This window comes from Amia ocellicauda, chromosome 14 (genome assembly GCF_036373705.1).
Source record: "Amia ocellicauda isolate fAmiCal2 chromosome 14, fAmiCal2.hap1, whole genome shotgun sequence".
Classification (NCBI taxonomy): Eukaryota; Metazoa; Chordata; class Actinopteri; order Amiiformes; family Amiidae; genus Amia; species Amia ocellicauda.
In genome coordinates, this window is record NC_089863.1 from 10426857 (window position 1) to 10447537 (window position 20681).

Here is a 20681-nt window from a genome sequence, read left to right on the forward strand (position 1 = left end):
GAGTGTGTGTGTGTGTGTATATATTATACAGGTAGATCTATAATATATGAGGTAATAAAATGTTTAGTCTCAGAAACAATTTAATTATCTTCCTGACATTTTAAGATTTTAATTGTCTTATATTATTTCTCTTTCACAATGTTTTTTTAATGTATAAATGTATTATAAGGGTACAGTTTATGGAGCAAACAGCTGCATGCTCAGTGCAGAGAGCAGAGCGGCCGTGAAGAGACCAGGACACAGGCTCTCTATGCAGGTCCCCACTTTGTAGGGTAGATGTCGTCAGATCCCCACATGGCTTTTTTTTTTTTTTTAATATATATTTTAAATATTTTAACAAATATTATCAATACTGTGCTCAAAACATAATTTTCTATGTATGTTTTGTTTTATGAAAGTGTTGGGAAAGTGAGGTCCCCACTTGGCTGTGAAAAATGATAGTCCCCACTGTATGTGTGTGTGGATGCATGTCTGTGTGAATGTGTGTGAGTGTGTGTGTATGTCTGTGTGTATGCGTGTGTGTGTGTGTGTGTGTGTGTGTATGTCTGTGTGTGCATGTCTGTATGTCTGTGTGTGTGTGGCTGTGTGTGTGCCTGCTGGCGGTGACTCACAATGTGATGGAGTTTTTGGGGTCGGGGGCGGTCTGACCCAGGCCCTTGGTGCTGTGTTTGCCTGAAGGAAGTCTGTCGGCATCATAGTCAGCATTGAGGAGCTCGTTGCTGTCCCCCAAAGCTACCTGTAACACACAGTTGGATACAATTTAAAAATATGTTATAACACTATCAGAAACAAAAGTGATACAGACTACAGCTGTTGCTGTGGTGTAATAACATTGTAATAGCATTGTTGTGACTGTGTAATACCACTTTACCTCACTGAGCATCAAGAGGCCGATGTTGTTCTTCTGATTAGCGAAGCAGTAGTTGGCACTTTTAGATGCCATGTCAGCAAAATAGATTCCCTTCCCAAACTGGACAGAGAAAGAGAGAGGACGGTTAATAGAGGGTCAAAGACTGGAAAAGATCTGTAAGTATATCTACTGGCTTTACTGGATTAGTCAACTGCTCAATCTTCAATCTGTCTCTGTTTGCATCCCTATCCCCCCTCTAGTCTCCTCACATTCCTTCCATCCCTCTGTATTTATCTCCTTACCCCAACTCCAATCCCTCCCTCCTCACTCTCCCTTTCTCTCTCACCATATACCCAGTGACCGGGGCCTCCGGGGGGGCCACCCTCAGCCCTTTGCTCAGGATGCCAACCCAGTTTGAGAGACGGGAGCCATGCCACAGAAGAGTCCTGGGGAGATCCAACTGGTTATTCAATCAATTTAAAAGTAAATCCCTCTAATAAATTCAGTTTATCCACACAGAAAGATAAGAGAGAGAGAGAGGGGGATCACAGAGAGATGCACAGTGAGAGACAGAAAGAGAGGCAAATAGCAGGCTGGCCAGGCATGTTACCTGTTGTGCAGGTCATGGGTGAAGGCCTCCGTCTCTCCCTCTCGGTCCACAGCGAAGATGTCCAGCACGGTCATGCTGTAATCATTGTGCGTGGAGGCGTGAGTGGACTGCAGATACTTCTCCAACAGCTAAGAGGGAAAGAGGTATTCACAGACAGTGCCTGACTGTGCGGCTGACAGTGCATTCCAGTGCAGAGCAGTACAGTATAGTGTAGTGTAGTACAGCGCAGTGAAGTGCAGTACAATTTAGTACAGGGGTACTCATTTAGATAAACCCGCGGGCCAATTTTTTAATTTTATGGGTTTCTGGCTGTGCAAGAAGGTGGACAGGAAAATAGAAACTCACATATAACCGCGACCAAAAATATACAGCCTGTTGGTTACATAGTAGTAATAGTGTTTGTAATTTGGAGTTATACAATTTTCTATACAATAGAAATGTTTCCTTTGTTTGTGTCAATCTAATGGGAGAGGTGAATTGGTCATTCTCTGGCCAGCTGTGTGTAGGTGGTAAGTCACGGCGCAGGCGTTTTATCAAACCCAGTCTTGCAAGAGAAACGTCAACAGGCTGGCATTTAGGCACTGTTTTCTGCTGGAAACGTCCAGGATAACGTTTTCACTTTCAACCACTGTGTTCCTACCGAACACCATAATAATAATAATAATATTTCTTCAATAAATCTAGCAGTAAGGGTAATTATTTCCTTATGTCTTTTTTATAATCATATTCAAATGTAAGATTATGCCACGTAGTACAATCAGCAAATATATTATGATGATGATGATGTTGGATATACAGTATATTTTACTTATATTCCACTGTTTGAGGAGATCTTTGTGCCGATTGCCTGTTTGCCTAACGTTATCTTTTCCTGGTTTCTTGTTTAAAATAAATCAAGCAGTCACAAGCTCTCTGACATCTGATTGGTTACTTGCCTTTAGGAGGCAGGACATACATGGCGTGACTGATTGGGTAATGTACTGGGAATTCCAAGTCTCTGTGCCGTTTCTGTGCTTAGTCCCGCCTTCAAGGAGTAAATTACCCAATCAGACCCAATAAGGCTAGGCAGAGCACTTTTGACAGGTTATAATTAGTTGTATGTGCTTCCTGGACGAATTGAATAATTATCATCGCTTTTAATTTAATTTAAGGCCATTCAGAAAGCATGTCCGCCTATTGAGTACCACTGGTTTAGTACGTTGTAATGTAAATTGTAAATTGTAAAATTGGAATTTGTAAAATGTATTATTTTGAATTGCTATGTTTTAGCTAAGTTGAATTTGTAATGATTGATGCCTTGTACTTCTCTGTATTTTTGCACTGTTTGCACTTAAGTTGTAAGTCGTTGTAAATAATAATAATAAACCATAGTACAACGCAGTACAGTTTAGTACAGTGTAATATACTGTAGTAAAGTGCAGTATAGTGTAGTGCAGTACAGTGCAGTAGGAAGACTGACCGTGTACTGAGAGGAGCTGTGGTCCAGGGGCTGCAGGTTGCAGTGCAGGGACTGGTACTGTCTGTCCAGGGGGTGCTCAGCACTACTCACACTGGACTGGACCATCTTCACTGCAATCTGGATGTCTCCGAGAGCCTGGGAGAGAGGGAGAGAGAGAGAGGGATGCCGTCATAATTGCAGGCACCCACTCACACTCACACAGATGTTACTCTCTCAGTCCCACACACACAGAGTACAACAAACACAGCCCAGTCACACGCACAGAGTACAGTCACACATACCGTCACACACTGCCAAAATAACACAGCCCCGTACACAGACACACTCTCCCTCTTACCTCCAGCAGGGCAATCTTCTCCTTCAGCTCCTCCTTAGTACGAATGAGGGGGGGGGTGCGCAACCTGTAGATCACAGCATACCACCCGTCTAATTACAGAGCATAAACAGACTGGACATGACAGTGTGTATGATGTCACTATTACGGCACTGTGGATATTAGTTTCAGTATAGTGTGCACATGTAAACTGTGTGGATTGTATGTTATGAGAGTGAACTGTGTGTGTATAAATAGTCTGTTTTCCACTGTGTATATTAAGAGCCTTATTACAGCGTTCATATTAAAAGTGCATGTTACAGTGCATGGCTGAGCAGTGTGTATGGTAGGACAGTATGTATGGTCCGTGTGCTGCTGGTACCCGAAGTCGTGGGGGATGCGGGTGTAGAACTGGTTGCAGGCCTCCAGCAGCTCCCTGGTCGAGCTCGTGCTGCTCAGACACTCCTCGATCCTCTTCAGCGCCGCGTAGCCCGCTCTGATCTGCTCCACGGTCAACTTCCCTGAGAAAACAGCAAACACACTGGGTTAGTGAGCACTTCCACCCCCTCACCCCTGACCCCCCCATCCCTCATTTCTCTCATTCTCCCTATTATTGTTAATAATAATTAGTTTTTTCTTTGTGTATCCGGTTTATGGAAATGTATACTTTTAAGACATTCCTTCTCTCTCTCCCTCTTTCAGATTCTCTCTGACTACCCATTTCTCTCTCTCTCTCTCTCTCTCTCTCTCTCTCTCTCACCTAGCGGCGCTTTCTTGATGTCGAACTTCATCTCCAGCACACACTCCTCCATGGCCTTCAGGTCGCAGATCAGCTCCAGCAGGTTTTGCACCCTCTTGTCCAGCCGACACTCCTGCCGCTGGACAGCTACCTGAGCCCCAGGCTTCTCCTCCTCCTGGGGGTGGTGAGGGGGAGAGAGAGAGAAATTGGGGGTGGGGATTAATAAAGTACACACCCTCCAACTTAAAGCAGAGAGTAGGGTTCATCCAGACAATAATTGACTGACTGGACACTGTGCAAGACAGACAGAAAGATGGAGAGACGGACCGAGGGTGAGCGTCTCACCTTGTCATTCGTACTGTAGTCCATCTGGACGATGTCATACTTCCCGGCGACCTTCTCGAACCTGGAGCGATTGTGCCACTCATTCTTTGTTTTGTCCAGGAACCTGAGAGACAGAAATGGCCTGAGACACATCCACTGAGACAGAGGGGGAGAGAGACCAGGGACACTGACCTACACAAGCACAGACACACACACACACACACACACATACAGACACTAACTTTTTCATGAAGACATCCTTGGCTTTGCTGAGGTCTCCCCCATATGACACCAGAGTGCTCTGTCCAACCTTCCCCACTGAAGGAGGGAGAGAGAGAGAAAATCAGTGTTCGGGGGGGGAAGCAGAATTGTGAGTGAAGAAAATGCAGAGAAAGAGGGAAGGAGAAAGAGAGAAAAACACACACACGGAGTTAGGAAGAGAAAAACACAGGCAGGGCTAAGAGGGAGGGAAAGAGATGCACATGCAGCCCCGCAGCCACTGACCTCTGCCCCATCTCATCCACACACTGTAGCTCTGGGCGCCGTCGTCCTGCAGCAGCTGGATCAGGTAGTACTTGTTGTTGTTGAACTGGAGGTTTGTCTGTGACACAAGCACAGAGAGACACAAACACACCCACCCACAAAAAAACAGACAAATTAAGAGATTGAAAGAAGAGAGTGTGGTCAATGGTTATTGTGTATATGCCCAGGACAAACCAGCAGTGTCGGTGTGTGTATTAGTGTGTGCGGCAGTGTGGGTGCGGGAGAGAGAGAGAGAGAGAGAGATTGTCTCTCACCTGGTTTAACATGACATCATAGATATCATCCCCCTCACAATATACATGGGCCTGAGAGAGAGAGAGACACACACAGAGAGAAGGAATTACTTTAAATTAATTTGCATGGACCCAATACCAAAAGAAAAAAAGACAAGAAAGATAACAATAATGATAATAATACTACAGTGAGGAGGAAGAAGGGGAAAATAAGCCAACGATGAAGAGGTGAATTGGAAGCATTGGCAGATGACAGTACTGGTATTGACGACATTGGTGACAGATTGACAGGGGTGGAAGCGTACCTTGCCCAGTTTGGCACGGCACTCTGTGTCCACTGGCGCCTTCCCCTTCATCACCACAGTCTTCACCACCTCTGCACACAACATAACCGCCACGCATTAACACAATGAAAAACACTCAATGAAATAACACGATTGGCTGGTCTGCTGCTCACCTTTGCTATCGGTGCTGTCATTGGACGGGCCTTCGCTGGGACCCGCCTTCTGGCCCTGATCCTTCCTTCTCTTCTTGGCGATTGGCTGATCCTCCTCTGGCTCCTGCTTCACAGAGGCGGGCTCTGTGTCCTGGGTGGCAGGGTCTATTGCAGCATCTCCGTCTGTATCTGAGTTTGTGTGAGAGACAGACAGGAAAAGGTTACTCTTGATTCCACACCAAAGACTGATCCTAAAATTGGAAGCTGTAGGCATTCAGGGTAATGTAAGTAGATGGATTATGAACTGGTTGATGTGTAGGAAACAGAGGGTGTCGATTAGAGGAGTTGCTTCTAACTGGAGTGAGGTTGTTAGTGGAGTTCCACAGGGATCAGTACTAGGGCCTTTGCTTTTTCTAATCTATATTAAATGATCTGGACTCTGGGATAGTTAGCAAACATGTCAGATTTGCAGATGATACTAAAATAGGTGGCTCAGCAGATACAATCTCGGCAGCACAGGCTATTCAAAGGGACTTGGATAATATTCAGTTGTGGGCCGACACATGGCAGATTAAATTCAAAGTGGACAAGTGCAAGGTTATTACATGCAGGTATCAAAAATGTCCACTATAATTACACTATAGGAGGAATAGAACTAGATGAAGTAACGCATGAGAAAGACCTAGGAGTCTATGTGGACTCCTCACTTTCTCCATCCAAACAATGTGGGGAAGCAATAAAAAAGGCAAACAGGATGTTAGGGTACATTGTAAAAAGTGTAGAATTTAAAACAAGGGCAGTAATGTTAAGATGTAACAATGCGCTAGTTAGACCTCATCTGGAACCGGAGACACAAATGGAATTTGGGCTTCAAGGCATTCAGGACGGAAAACAAGAGACACTTCCTCACACAGAGAGTCGTCACAATCTGGAACAAACTCCGCAGTGATGTGGTTGAAGCTGAAAATTTGGGAACATTAAGAAATAGACTGGATAGGATCTTTATCACAGGGTAGCAGAGAGGATGAGAGAAGGACGAGAAGTAAAAGCCAGACAGACACACAGACAAAGCCACTCAACATGACCGAGACAGACCAGTAGACATATTAAGACAGTAAGACAGGTACAAAGACACTCAGACTGACAGACAGATAAAACAGATACTTGCATTGCCGAGACGATCAGACACTGACCAGGCTGCAGTAACCGCACCGCTCTGCTGTATTTGCTGCTTCTGTTGGTCTGCCTCATCTTCCTCAGGTCCACAGTGTAGCGCCCGGAGCCCACCACCACACTAACGGTGGCCCGGCTCGCCTCCTGCGCCGCGGACAGCTGGGCACTCACCGCAGGGGGGTACAGCTGCCAGCCCCCGTCGTCGTCCTGCCACTGCCATACACAGCCTGGGGGTGGGGGGTGAGAAGGAGGAGAAATGAAAGGGAGTGAGAAGAGAAGATTAGGGATAGATTGAGAGAGATCAACACAGTAGAGACTGATCCTAGAGAGAGAGAGAGAGAGAGAGAGAGGGAGGAGGAGAACACTGCCGGTATAGCAGCCAAATATGCGACTGCCTGCCACAGCCGGAGGGACAATGCGGGGATAATGTGGACAGTGTGTGGACGGCCAGCAACCACAAAGGCCCACTGCTACAGGGAGGGGGGGGCAGCCACACAGCCTGTAGTAGGATCTGCGCATCAGAGGGGGGGGCAGTGTTAGAGCTGCTTTCTAAGGTGAGGGAGGGGGAACTTTTCTGGGAATGAGGATTTTTTTTTCTCTTCATAAATATTATTACAATTATTTACCATTATATATATATATTACTTCTATGTATTGAAAAGTACCTAATCATACTAGTTTCAATGATTATCTTTTTATATATTCTCCTGTTGATACGTATCAATTATATCACATGCTTTGGCAATACTTATATACAAATGTCATGCAAATAAAGCTTACATTTAATTGAATTGAATTGAGAGAGACGTATAATCTCCTCTTAATGGGAGAAAGAGGAGGGAGGGAGGCTGGAGAAGAGACAGTTAATGGTACTCTTAACAAAAGCGAGAGAGAGAGAGAGAGAGAGGAGGGAGGGATGATGGAGAGATGGAGAGTTAACAGACCTGCTCTATACAGTTACGAGATGCACGGAATGACGTCATCCGATACACACGAAACGCACTAGCAGGTCATACGTGTCACACAACACTGAACACCGCACACGCATGCAAACTGAACACAACAGCACACACTCAACACTGTTAAATCCCAACCTGGTTTCTCTTCGTGCTGCTCGTTATCCGAGGCATGTTCAGACTTACTCCGGGTACTCCGAGTCCGAGGCATCTTCTACACACAGTATTAACCACCGCGACCTGACGCTTTATACAAACATAAAACAACTGTATTAATCAGAACAATATTTTGTGAGCGGGGAAAGTAATGTTTTTCTGAACTCCGAAAGTTGCCTTCTCTTCTTCGCCCAGACTGGAATCGTAGGATACGGCGCCGAATCCCCCGGGCCGCTGATTGGCCCTGCGCCATGTCACTCTCACTCGCTCGACGCCCTCATTGGCTGGAGAGGGAGCGTTGACGCATTATATTGGATAGCACAGCCCCTTTACCCGACAGGCGCGATTTCATTGGCTGAAAAAAAGGCAGACTGGTCGGCTTCCCTGAAGGGAGTTTTCCCTTATTATTGTATTTTTAAAAGGTGGAAGGTATTTTCTTGTTTCCTATTGGCTGGGGCGACTGGAAAGACCTGTAGCTATTGGTGAAAAATTCTGTCTATTACACTAGAGGAGCCCGCCCTACTTACAGAGTGAACACGCATATTACTATTATTACTATTATTACTATTATTATTATTATTATTATTACATTCCGATCATCACTCCAACTTCACCAGAAACATATATCCAACACACCTTTAGCCAATCCTTATACGTATGCATGTGCTATAGTCCATAAACACTTATTTAACTATGTAATATTATTATATTATTCATAACAATAATATTCTTCAATACTTTCTTCTACTTCTATTGCTCGCAATAATAGATCAGCTTCTGCATCTGAGCTGACATGAGACTGCACCTATACACACGTGTTTATTTTTAAATATAATTAAGTGTGCCAGTGCAGCGCAGTGCATGCACCCGTGACATGTGTTATACAGTATTACTGTATAACACATTTGCAATCTGCTTCGATTGCAAACTATCACTGATAATATTAACCTGCATGCTACCACACAATCATACATATCTAATAGCCTATGTGATGTGCATAAGGCAGTCATGCAGAAAATCTTAAAATACTTAAAAGTGTACTTATTATTATTATTAGTAGTAGTAGTATTACTACTAATTATAATGTTTGTATTCTAACAGTTTTGAAAATACCTCTGCTCCTTCTTACACGTAGTAGAAATAGTACTAGTATTTTTTTAAGCGAGAAACACGCAATAGTGTGCTTTGTTCCCCCGGCCCTCCATATGCATAGACGGCGTGCGAGCTGTGTGCCAGTCGGAGCTCTTTTATCGTGGGACTGGTGTCCGGTGTGTGCGACCGGTGGAGGTGCCTATCTCCGTCCAGGGCGCTGCTGTACGGATGCATAGCGGTGCTCTGTGCCAGTCGGGGCTGAGCATGGCAGCGCTGGGGAGCCGGCTTCTGGGCGTGTGTGGCCGGTGTCACAGAGCCCCGCTCCGGGCCAGCGTCAGGGTGAGTGGGTCGGGCAGCACGCAACACGCATGCACTCGCTTATGGTTGACATATTCCAGGCAGTCGAACAGGACACGTGTGTAGATATGTAATGTGTCAATAAATCGATTAATTCTAGATTATAGGTGATCTAAATCGACAAAAAGAGTGGGAGGAGAGTAGTCTGAATTGGGTTGTGAGAGGCGTCTCTCAGCTCACACATCGCACTCAGCTGCCAGCCGCGAGTGTTTCCAAGCCCGGCGAGGCTGCATCCACCGGGGGAGCGACACGCTGCTCCGCGGCTTCTCCTGCTCCGGGGCCTCGCCAGTGGCCCGCTTTGCTGTGCGCTCGCTCACCCGCGTCAGGTGATGCCCTGCTAGAGCAGCGATTGGCTCTTGTCTCAGACCTTCCCCGAGGTGAGGGGAGTGACTGGCACTCAGCATGTGACCTCTACAGTGAGCTTCTTCCCACTGGAAAATATAGTGTGCTAACAGATGCATATATACGGCCTGAAATGCGACAGCTTTGGACCTATGGTGGATTTAAATGTAGTTTATAAATTAAATTAAAAAATAATGCATGTACAGTTGCTAATACAGAGTGTGATATTATGATCAAAGTAAAACAAAAGTCGCAATACTGTAGCTGTTTTCTTTACAATGTGATTCCACAACGTGTATGCAAATATATACGATTGTAGTGGACCTGATTGGTTCAGTTCTTCCAATCGGATCAGTGATGTATTCAGACGCCGCAAAAGACAAGTAGTTTCGTTTTTCTGATAATGAACTGATCAGTATTCCGTATGTGTGTATTCGATGATTAATTGGATACACATAAACATACATGGATGCATGTAATCACAGCCTAATCTACTGGACAGATCAGCAGCTCTTAAGCCCTTTCTTGTTTAACTGCTCCCTCATAGTGCGTATATAGACGTATGCAACTTCTGTGCCTACCCCACCCCTCAGCACATACCTGGAAACTATCTCTATTAAGTGTTAGCTCAAGTGTACTAGGGTGTGGGATTACTGAATGTGGTACTGATGGTATTTACTGCACTCTAATGCTTTGGCAATGTTTCTTCTGAAATTTGGAAGTTAAAGTCATCCTGAGTGATAAAAATCATAATGCATACATATTAATACAGCTCTCCACACAAACACACTTATATACACGCAAAAGGCCCCATATCTGTCTGCTTGCCAGTGGGAAAGCGTGAGAGGAGCAGTGGCTACTGGAACCTAAAGTGTTTCGCATCTTCGTTTCCCCCAGGGACAGAGTGCACTGGTCACCCAGCAGTCCCAGGTGGACAACAGCCAGGACTTCCTGAGCAGCACCCCCCACCGGCGGCATCCGGGGATCACAGCCCTGCGGACGGTCAGACTGCCCGCCGAGCTGGAGCAAAGCGCCCTGCACGTCATCAACGGTCAGGGAGGGCAGGGAGAGGGAAGGAGGGAGGGGGAGAGAAGGAATAAAGGAGGGAGAGGAATGGAAAGTGATCTGGGCTGTAATTCTCTCCTTGTCCTGCAGGGGCAGCGCTGAGTGGGCTGGCAGACAGAGCGCAGAGACTCCGCAACCTCCTGTGGAGCAGGAAGAGACCTGTGGACGACCGCGTCCTGAGAGAGAGGGCACAGCAGCTGGAGAGACGGGCCAGAGAGAGAGAGACAGGTAATAAGAGTAACAGAAAGATACTAAAAGAGATGGCGAGAGGCAGAGCGACAGAGCGAGAGAGAGGGAGAGAGAGAAATCGTATTAATGACAGTCTGTCTGCCTCCCCTCCCCACCATGTAGACAGACAGACAGACCCTCAGCAGCTGGAGTCCAGGGTTCGACAGGCAGTGCTGTCAGAGTTGAGGAGGACGACCTACCACTGGACTCCCCTGAGGTACTGCACTGTCTATATACATCTGAACTCTTCTAAGGTACCGAACCATGCGTCTTCATACTATACAGTCCACAGGGTGCTGTGCTGTCTGTGTCACTGTGTTTCTGTCTGTCCTCCTCTCTCTATGTCATGTTCTTTCTGTCTGAGTCTTTGCCCGTGTCTCTGTCTCTTGCTCCTGCTTCCTCAGTTTCCCTCGCAGCTCAGAGTCTTTGTATTTGTGTGTGACCTTCCCTATTTCCCTCTCTCCCTCTCTCCCACTCTCAATCAGGTATGATGAGGAGCTCAGTGTGGTTTACCTGGCGGCTCGACTGGCGGGGGTGTATGCAGCTGTGGCGAGGGCCATGCACGAGGTGAGGCAACGCACCCTACTGTAATGCCCAGTGCGATACTACTCTGCTGCTGTGTATCAGTGAGTGAATCAGACATTGTCTGCAGGAACCTCTCTCTGCAGTTTCATTAATGTGAACTTCTGTCCTCTCTCTCTCTCTTTCATTCTCTCTCCCTCTGCCCAGATTAAGAAGCGAGAGCCCAGTTTCGCACCCCGTTCTCTCCTGGATTTTGGCTCCGGGACTGGCAGCGTGGCCTGGTGAGAGACAGAGAGAGGGAGGGAGAGGGAGGGAGAGGGAGGGAGAGGGGAAGAGATTGTTCAAATCCTAATTCAAACAACAACAACAACAACAATAATAATAACTTTGATGTAGTTATTTTTGATATGAGATGTGTAATTTGAACAGTGATAGTGATAAAGGTAGCAGTTTGAGCTAATAGTGCTATTAGAGATAATAGTGGTCCAGGCAGTGGTTGGTTAAATGGCGCTGTGTGTTGCAGGGCGGCTCACAGCCTGTGGGGGGAGAGCCTGAGGGAGACAGTGTGCGTGGACAGTGCCTCCGCCATGAACAGACTGGCAGAGCGGCTGATCAGGGGTGAGGCAGAGACGCACACAGGCTATCAGAGACAGAGAGAGACACAGAGATGCACACAGGGACAGAATGTCAGAGACACAGAGACAGAATGTGAGAGACAGAGAGAGACACAGAGACATACACAGAGACAGAGAGAGACACAGAGATGCACACAGGGACAGAATGTGAGAGACAGAGAGAGACACAGAGATGCACACAGAGACAGAGAGAGACACAGACACACACACAGAGACAGAGAGACACAGAGACACACACGGGGACAGAATGTCAGAGACAGAGAGAGACACAGAGACCCACACAGAGACAGAGAGAGACACAGAGATGCACACAGAGACAGAATGTCAGAGACCGAGAGAGACACAGAGACACACACAGAGACAGAGAGACACAGGGACAGACACAGACAGAATGTCAGAGACAGAGAGAGACAGAGAGAGACACGGAGACACACAGAAACACAGAGGCACACAGAGAGACATGGGCACAAAGAGAGACATGCTAACACACAGACACACTTAGCTTACAGAGACCCACCAGTAGTATCGGTGGTGTGTGTGATGGCGATGCTATAGTGGCCGTGGCTATGCTGTGTGTGTTTCAGGGGGCAGTGACGACACGGAGCCCCTCCTCAAACACATCTACTTCAGACAGTTCCTCCCCGTCTCGCCCAAGGTAACCGCTCGCCCCGTCCGTCTGTCCGTCTCTGCAGTGTCCAGTCATTCAGTCAGTCTCTATCTGCATTATCTATACCCACCCCTTTCTCTCTCACTCTCTCTCTCAGTGCAGTGTTAATGGACTGTATTTTCCAGTGTCTGTGTGAACCTCTCTCTCTCAGGTGCAGTTTGACGTTGTGGTGAGTGCATTTTCCCTGTCCGAGCTTGCCAGTGGTGGCGAGAGGAGAGAGACCGTGCAGACTCTCTGGAGAAAGACGCACTCGTACCTGGTCAGTGTCCAGACGCAGCACCCTGAACGCTTACGTATTCACCCTCACTGTGCTGAACATGCTTTACTGTGCACGCCTACTGTACACACACTGTCCTCTCTCTCTCTCTCTCAATTCAATTCAATTCAAGGGTGCTTTATTGGCATGACAAACAGTTTCGTAGTGTTGCCAAAGCAGTTGATATTATATATATACATTGAAAAATAATAAAAGGTGAGAAAAAGGAGAAAAAAAAAAAAAAAATCTCTCTATCTCTCTCTCTCTCTCTCTTCCTTTGTTTTGACCTGTCCTATGTCTGGTGTCCATGTCTATGTGTGTTGTCCTACAGGTGCTGGTGGAGAATGGGACAAGGGAGGGACACCAGACTCTCATGGAGGCCAGAGACACAGTACTGCAGGTGGGCCAGCAATAATGATAGCAGCAGCAGTTAGAACAGAACAATCCTAAACATTAATAATTCTGATCGTTATTATTGTCCTGACTCTGTGGACCTGACCAGTTTTCTGACCAATCGTAGGCACAGGACAAGGTGACCTATGACCCCAGGAAGGCTTCCGTGTTTGCCCCGGTGAGTGAACCAGTGTCAAAACTATCTAAAAATGTGTCAGTGATCCAGTCACTCAGTATAAAATTCAGTCCATTATCTACCTATCAGTCAGTGTATCCATCAGTGTGTCAGTCAATCAGTGTGTCAGTCAGTGTATCATCTAGTTGGTATGACAGTGTATGACCTGGAAGAGTTTTTGTACGGTACCAATGTTTGGTGCTTGTTGTTGGATTTTACTGGCAGTGCCCTCACCAGCTGCCCTGCCCCAAATTGGCAGAGATGCCACCAGCGCCCTGCAACTTCCCCCAGCCCTACCTGCCCCTGCCGCTGCCCGGGGTAAGTCCTCCTGCCGGTGTAATTGCTTAATTGTTTCATTTCCTGATGGATTCATATACTTATTGGTTAATGGTTTAACCCTGCTGTGGTATCATGGTGTCTCTGTGACCCCACCCCAATGGTACTGTCAATGTAACTTTTTTCATGGTACCAGAGCAGGGTTAAAAATGCCCTTGCTTCATTGTTTTCGGTATTTAATTGGTCAGTTGCTGGCAATGAGTTGACCAGAGTTGTCACCGCAACCCTTGGCTCATTTACTGCTATAAGGTTGACGTTTTATATTCCAACTTCATGGAGAAATGTCCTTTATTCCCTCTGCAATTGTAATCCCCAATGATGGAAGGAGGTAAATGTCTAAATACACAGACAGGCAGACTGCATGGGTCTATGGCTGCGACTCGCACAGGAGGGTGATGTGCACCGGAGTCTGTAGCTGGACAACTATGAGCTGCTGCTGGGTTATTTATATCAATAAAGACTACTATCATTATAATTATTGTTAATATGGATTATTTATTTTATGTTCTATTTAATGGACAATAAAGCTTAATTGTTATTTTTGTTTAAGAGTTTAAATGGTTAATTTCCTAATGAATTTAAAGCTTCATTAGTGAATAGTTTTACTTTTATGAGCATTTAAGCGTTTAGGTGGAATCTTAATGGATTCATGGCTTACTTGTTTATTACTTTAAAAGCTTAAGTGCTTAATTGGTTAGTTTTTTAATGGATCAATCTTGATTGGTAAATAATTGTTGTTAATTGTTTACGTGCTGTGGGTGTGACATGATGTGCTGTAATGTACTGTGCTGCGCTGTTATCAGAGCTCGGATCGTGAGGAGGAGAGGTTCTCGTACCTGGTTCTGACCCGCACAGGGCCACAGGATGGAGCTCTGTGGCCGCGGCTGACCGGGCCGGTGCTGAGGAGGCCACGTCACGTACAGTGCCAGCTGTGCTGCAGCGACGGGCAGCTACAGAGGGCAGCCATCACCGCACGCCAACATGGCAGGTACAGAGACTGGGCACTGCACTACACTTTGAACACTGCATAATATTTACATTGTAAACTACAGCCACAGTATACTATATACACACTGCATACAATACACACAATATGTACACTTTAAACTAAACTTACTGTGCAACACTGTTCACTGTATACACTGAGCACACACTGGGCAGTACTCTCTCTACACTGCACACACTTCACACTGCAGCACAGCCCCCCCACCCCACTGACCCCACTCTGCTTGTCCCTCCAGGGACCTGTACCGCTGTGCCCGGAGCAGCAATTGGGGGGATCGGCTGCCAATCATCAACCCAGAAAGCCACGCCCACTCCGAAGCAGAGGAAGCCTGAGGGAATGGAGTGTAGTCCATCAGAAGCAACACAACCTGCAGCCCGTGTCAGGATAAACAGATGCTGGGTGGGACTTGTCCTTCTGTCCTGACGGGCCATTGCATCTCCTGAAAGACTGCCTGTATTTTGATTGTTACATTAAAAAGATATGTATGTATTTATGTCCAAATGTATTTCTTTCAAAACCGATCTGGATTTGTGGAACAGTCCAGTACTGAAGGGTCTCCAGCCCTGGTCCAGGAGAGACACAGTCCAGTACAGCAGGGTCTCCAGCCCTGGTCCTGGAGAGACACAGTCCAGTACAACAGGGTCTCCAGCCCTGGTCCAGGAGAGACACAGTCCAGTACAGCAGGGTCTCCAGCCCTGGTCCTGGAGAGACACAGTCCAGTCTCCAGCCCCGGTGGATATGTACAACTCAAACAACAGTCACTACTACTGTTTGTGTGTATCCGTCTCTGTGAATGTGTGTGTGTTATCGGTGAACTCCCTGAATTGTGACTCTATCTGGCAACGACATAATGTGCTTATGAATGAGTATTCATTGCATGTGAGTATGTCATAGGTGAGATCCTCAAGTTGTGATTCCTCCTGAGAGACTTTGTACTAGTATCTTTTTAAGAGAAGAACACGGAATAGTGTACTTTGTTCCCCCATAAGCATAGACGGAGTGCGAGCTGTGTGAGAGTCGCAGCCCTTTTATCGTGGGACCGGTGTTCCGGTGTGTGTGACACAGTGGAGGTGCCCTATCAGAGTCACAGAGCGGCCCGGCTCCGGGCCAGCGTCAGGGTGAGTCGGGCAGAACGGAGAGCAGCATGTCCAGCAACACGCAGCACTCAACGCGACACGGCGTGTCGTCTGCGCGGAGAAACAGGCCCTGTGGGATGGACGGAACAACAGATTGTTTAATAAGCAGGAGCTGGACCCAAAGACCATCGCACGGAGGATCATGGTCCTAGTGAGAGAGGTAGACCTCGCTCTTGGCCTGATTGACAGCAGCACCCATCCCTCTGCAGAAACGGATGCCATACACGAACGGCTCCAAACAGAGGACGTACAGCAGGGCCAACGGGGGACAACCCTGTCCGACCGGAAATGGTTCGGTCAGGTGGCGGTTCGCAAGGGCCCTGCGGTTTATGCTGCTGTGAATGATCTTCACCCATTTTCTCAGGCCAGGACCGTGACCCATCCTCTCCATCACCTACTGCAGGTCAGGGTGAGTCGGGCAGAACGGAGAGCAGCATGTCCAGCGACACGCAGCACGCAACGCGACACGGCGGTTTATATAGATTTAGTTTTTTAGGCAAATAATTGATGAGAAGTGAAATCAGAACGTAAATATGAAGGTAGTGTTTAATGTGACACAATGATGTCAATTGTAATGAAAAGAGTGGGAGGAGAGTAGTCTGAATTGGGTTGTGAGAGGCGTCTCTCAGCTCACACATCGCACTCAGCTGCCAGCCGCGAGTGTTTCCAAGCCCGGCGAGGCTGCATCCACCGGGGGAGCGACACGCTGCTCCGCGGCTTCTCCTGCTCCGGGGCCTCGCCAGTGGCCCGCTTTGCTGTGCGCTCGCTCACCCGCGTCAGGTGATGCCCTGCTAGAGCAGCGATTGGCTCTTGTCTCAGACCTTCCCCGAGGTGAGGGGAGTGACTGGCACTCAGCATGTGACCTCTACAGTGAGCTTCTTCCCACTGGAGTAGAAGCTGGTCTAGCCATGGTATATGTAGGTCCTCAAATTCGAGATCCTCCAGATCGTGGTGGATTTAAATGTAGCGTATCAATGAAATTCTTATGTGTTTTTCATCTTCGTGTATGTCAAAAAGTTAATACAGAACTTAATATCATGATAACAGAAAACAATTCAAGAATTTTACACATACTGTAGCTGTGCTCTTTACAATTAGATATGGCAACGTGTATGCAAATATATGTGACGTGACTGGTTCAGATCTTCCAATCGCATCACTAATGTATTCAGATGCCACAGAAGACAAGTATTTTCGTTTTTTCTGATAATGGTCAGATCATTTATTCAGTACCTGTGATTCATTGGATCAATTCATTATGGTAATAATAATAAGAAGAAGAAGAGACATAGATGCATGCATGTAGTTTGTAAATTGCCCTGGCCAAGGGCGTCAGCTAAGAAATAACTCATAATCAATAATAATAATGTAATCACAGCCTAACCTGCTAGATAGTTCAGCACTCCTGCTCTTAAGCCCTTTCTTGTTTAACTGTGCTCCCTCGTAGTGCGTAAATAGACGTATGTAACTTCTATGTCTACCCCACCCGTCAGTTCATTACTAATCATTTTTCGGTTTGTCTGGGGGAGTGACACGGAGAGGCTGAAACGAGTGCGGATGGTGAAGGGCGCCCTGGATGGAGGTAGGGGGGTCCCTGACGTTGTGTGGCTCATTAAGGCACAGGGGCTGGCATATGTGGTTAACATCCAGGCTGCTGGCAAGAAAGTGAGCTTCATGAACCGATTTTACGTTGCCAGCAGCCTGAGACCACTCGGCCTCTGCGCCATTGGAAAACACTGGGCCGCACTCGTGGGATCCCACGCTGTCCTACAGGGCGCTCCGAGCCTTTGCCCTCGAAGTAGGCCTCCACACAGACGCGCTGGTCTCCTGGGACTACAGAGACCAGCTGTAGTCAGATGAGATCTACCCAGGACACCAGCAGAACAGAAGATTTTCCTCTTGAAACCTGCCGGAATATCTGGGCTAACGCTACGCGCGTTTGCCTCACAGATACACACAAAGGCGTCTCCTGGATGGCCGTGAGGCCGTGTCTCCCCGCTCGATTGTTCACGTATAGAAGGGGCTTGGCCCTGTTTGACACCTGCCCCTACAAGGGCTGCCTGGGAATGGAGACAGATACTGTTTTATTGTATATAGTATTTTACATTTACATAAAAACAATTCAATTTTTTAATACTTATGATTAAAATCTTTTAAAATCAATTCTTAAAATCACTTAAAAAATTTAAAATCTTTGTGATTTTAACGATAAACAAAACAATTAACTTCAAATAAACGTGCACAAAACAACAAAACAAATGTGATTAAAGCAAAACTGCTCACCAACATTAAAGTCAAATATATTGAAAATAACTGAAAATGCATTGGACAAAATAAAGAAACAATTAAAAAGGTAATAATAAAAAACAAACAAAAAAGGTCCAATGCATTTAAAATTAAATCCAAAACGGACAATGTATTTGACAAAAGAATATAACAAAACTAAACCAAAAAAACCCTAAACAATTAGTGATTTAAAAACAACTAAATCTTTAAAAACAATTAAGATTCATTTTTAAAATCGTTTTAAAAACAATCATCCATAAAATAATTAAAGGTCTTGGAGTCGGGCTCCAGCAGGAGGAACTGACCGTCCCCGGAGGTGGGTCCCATCATGGGATCCTGAGCTCCCCCAGATCTTGTATGTGCCAGTTCTTATAGGCTTCCTCCTTGCCCCTCTGATGGACCTCCAGATTGACGTAGTCCCTTACAAGCACCATGCCCCTCCGCGCGATGACAATCGGGTCCAGCTCCTGCTTGTTGAATAGACAGATGTTCCGTCCCTCCCACAGGGCCTGCTTCACTGCGCAGACGACACGCCACCAGCACCTCAGGGTAGAAGATGATATTCCCCTGGCAGGACCATACAGGATCTGCTGGGCGGCCGCCCGCGCAGGAACGGCAAACCTGTGGAGGAACGGAGAAAACAGGAGCCAGACCCTGTGGGCGGAGGGGCACTCACTAAAGATGTGAGCCTCCGTCTCCTTCCCCAGGCAACCCTTATAGGGGCAGGTGTCATAAGGAGCTATGCCCCTTCTGTGCATGAACACTCGGGTGGGGAGACACCGACTCACAGCCATCCAGGAGACATCTTTCTGCGTATTCGTGAGGCAAACGTGCGTAGCGTTAGCCCAGATAAACCGGCAGGTTTCGGGAGGGAAATCTTCTATCCGGCTGGTCTCCTGGGTAGATCTCATCTGGCTACATATGGTCTTATAATCCCAGGAGGCCAGCACGACTTTATGGAGGCCTACTTCGAGCGCAAAGGCTCGGAGCGCCCTATAGAACGGCGGGGGATCCCACGAGTGCGGCCTGGTGTTATCCATGGCGCAGAGGCTGAATGGTCTCAGCCTGGATGTTCTTGACCACATAGGCCAGCCCCTGCGCCTTTATCAGCCGCACAACGTCCGGGACCCCCCTGCCTCCATCCAGGGTACCCTTCACCATCTGCACTCTTTTCAGCCTCTCCATTTTGCTCCCCCAGACAAACCGAAATATAATTCGGGTCACTAGTTTTGCGATGACCTTGTCTGGGGGGAAGATCATTCCTACGTAGAGGAGTATCGGGAAGAGGATGGCCTTTACGACCAGCACCTTACCAGCCATCGTCAAGGTCCTTGTGCTCCAGCCGTGGATCTTCTTTTGAACCTTCCCTATGGCCTCCTCCCAGCTCCGGGTGCCCGTGTTGGTCCCGTCGATCGTGATCCCCAGAACCTTGATAGACGGCTTCACAGGGAACACGGTCGGCGGGCCCCGGCCGACAGGCCATGCCCTGGAGAGGTAGACCTCGCTCTTGGCCTTGTTGACAGCGCCCCCCGTCGCCCTGCAGAAGCCGTCCAGCAGTTCCTCGACCCTGGCCACGGACGGAGCGTCCGTGCAGACCACGGCCACGTCGTCCATATAGGCCAGGGCCTTCAGTTGCTCTCCGCCGGAACCCGGGAGATGGAAACCTGTCACCCGGACGTCCCGGCGGATCGCCTGCATGAACGGCTCCAAGCAGAGGACGTACAGCAGGGCCGAAAGGGGACAACCCTGCCGGACCCCCGACCTGACCGGAAATGGTTCGGTCAGGTGGCGGTTCACAAGGACCCTGCTGCTTAGACCGCTGTAGATGATCTTAACCCACTTCCTCAGGCCAAGAGCGAGACCCATCCTCTCCATGACAAGCTGCAGGTATTCGTGGCCCACTCTGTCGAAGGCTTTCTCCTGGTCCAAGCTGATTATGACCAGGGGAAGCCCTCTCTCGTTCGAGTAGGCCACGACATCCCTGAGCAGCATGGCGTTGTCGGCCGCCGATCTCCCCCGGGCACCACAGACCTGGTCGGCACCCACGACTTGAGGGAGTGGCCGCTGCAGCCGGAGCGTCAGTGCTTTGGCCAGTATCTTGTAGTCGGTGCACAGGAGGCTGACCGGCCGCCAGTTCCTCAGATCTTTTTGGTCTCCCTTCTTGTGAAGAAGGGAGAGGATACTCTTCTTCATAGAAGGGGCCAATCTGCCCTCTCTGTACATCGACCCCAAGACCTGGGCCAGATCTTCTTTAAGCACCTCCCAAAAGATCTTATAGAACTCAGCAGGGATCCCGTCGGGACCCGGTGTCCTTCCAGAGTTAAGACTCTTTATCACCTGGGAGAGTTCAGTGGTGGTGATCTCTGGATCCTCCTCCTCCTCCTCGTCCCCCT

The 20681-nt window shown here is 47.7% G+C and overlaps 2 protein-coding genes across 2 annotated transcripts in view; one reads left to right on the forward strand and one right to left on the reverse strand.

Annotated features, from left to right (window-relative positions):
• The window catches only part of parp2 (poly (ADP-ribose) polymerase 2), a 9411-nt gene extending 707 nt beyond the window's left edge, over positions 1-8704 (reverse strand). Inside the window, exons 1-16 of the mRNA XM_066722946.1 lie at positions 7775-8704; positions 6701-6907; positions 5529-5696; positions 5377-5447; positions 5093-5143; positions 4800-4896; positions 4538-4613; positions 4317-4419; positions 3993-4146; positions 3615-3753; positions 3257-3320; positions 2920-3054; positions 1461-1588; positions 1197-1296; positions 872-970; positions 612-736 (exon numbers count right to left, since the gene is read on the reverse strand). Of these exons, the coding sequence (XP_066579043.1) occupies positions 612-736; positions 872-970; positions 1197-1296; positions 1461-1588; positions 2920-3054; positions 3257-3320; positions 3615-3753; positions 3993-4146; positions 4317-4419; positions 4538-4613; positions 4800-4896; positions 5093-5143; positions 5377-5447; positions 5529-5696; positions 6701-6907; positions 7775-7847 (1790 nt within the window). The 5' untranslated portion in view covers positions 7848-8704. The remainder of the gene's footprint in view (positions 1-611; positions 737-871; positions 971-1196; positions 1297-1460; positions 1589-2919; positions 3055-3256; positions 3321-3614; positions 3754-3992; positions 4147-4316; positions 4420-4537; positions 4614-4799; positions 4897-5092; positions 5144-5376; positions 5448-5528; positions 5697-6700; positions 6908-7774) is intronic.
• Positions 8705-9024: 320 nt separating this feature from the next.
• Positions 9025-15355, forward strand: mettl17 (methyltransferase like 17). The gene is made up of 14 exons (XM_066722955.1): positions 9025-9223; positions 10481-10634; positions 10739-10876; positions 11000-11093; positions 11362-11443; positions 11606-11679; positions 11922-12016; positions 12618-12688; positions 12852-12959; positions 13288-13356; positions 13477-13527; positions 13750-13842; positions 14664-14848; positions 15102-15355. The coding sequence occupies exons 1-14, from the start codon at positions 9113-9115 to the stop codon at positions 15196-15198; spliced, it is 1422 nt and encodes a 473-aa protein (XP_066579052.1). The 5' UTR covers positions 9025-9112; the 3' UTR covers positions 15199-15355.
• Positions 15356-20681: the final 5326 nt, after the last annotated feature.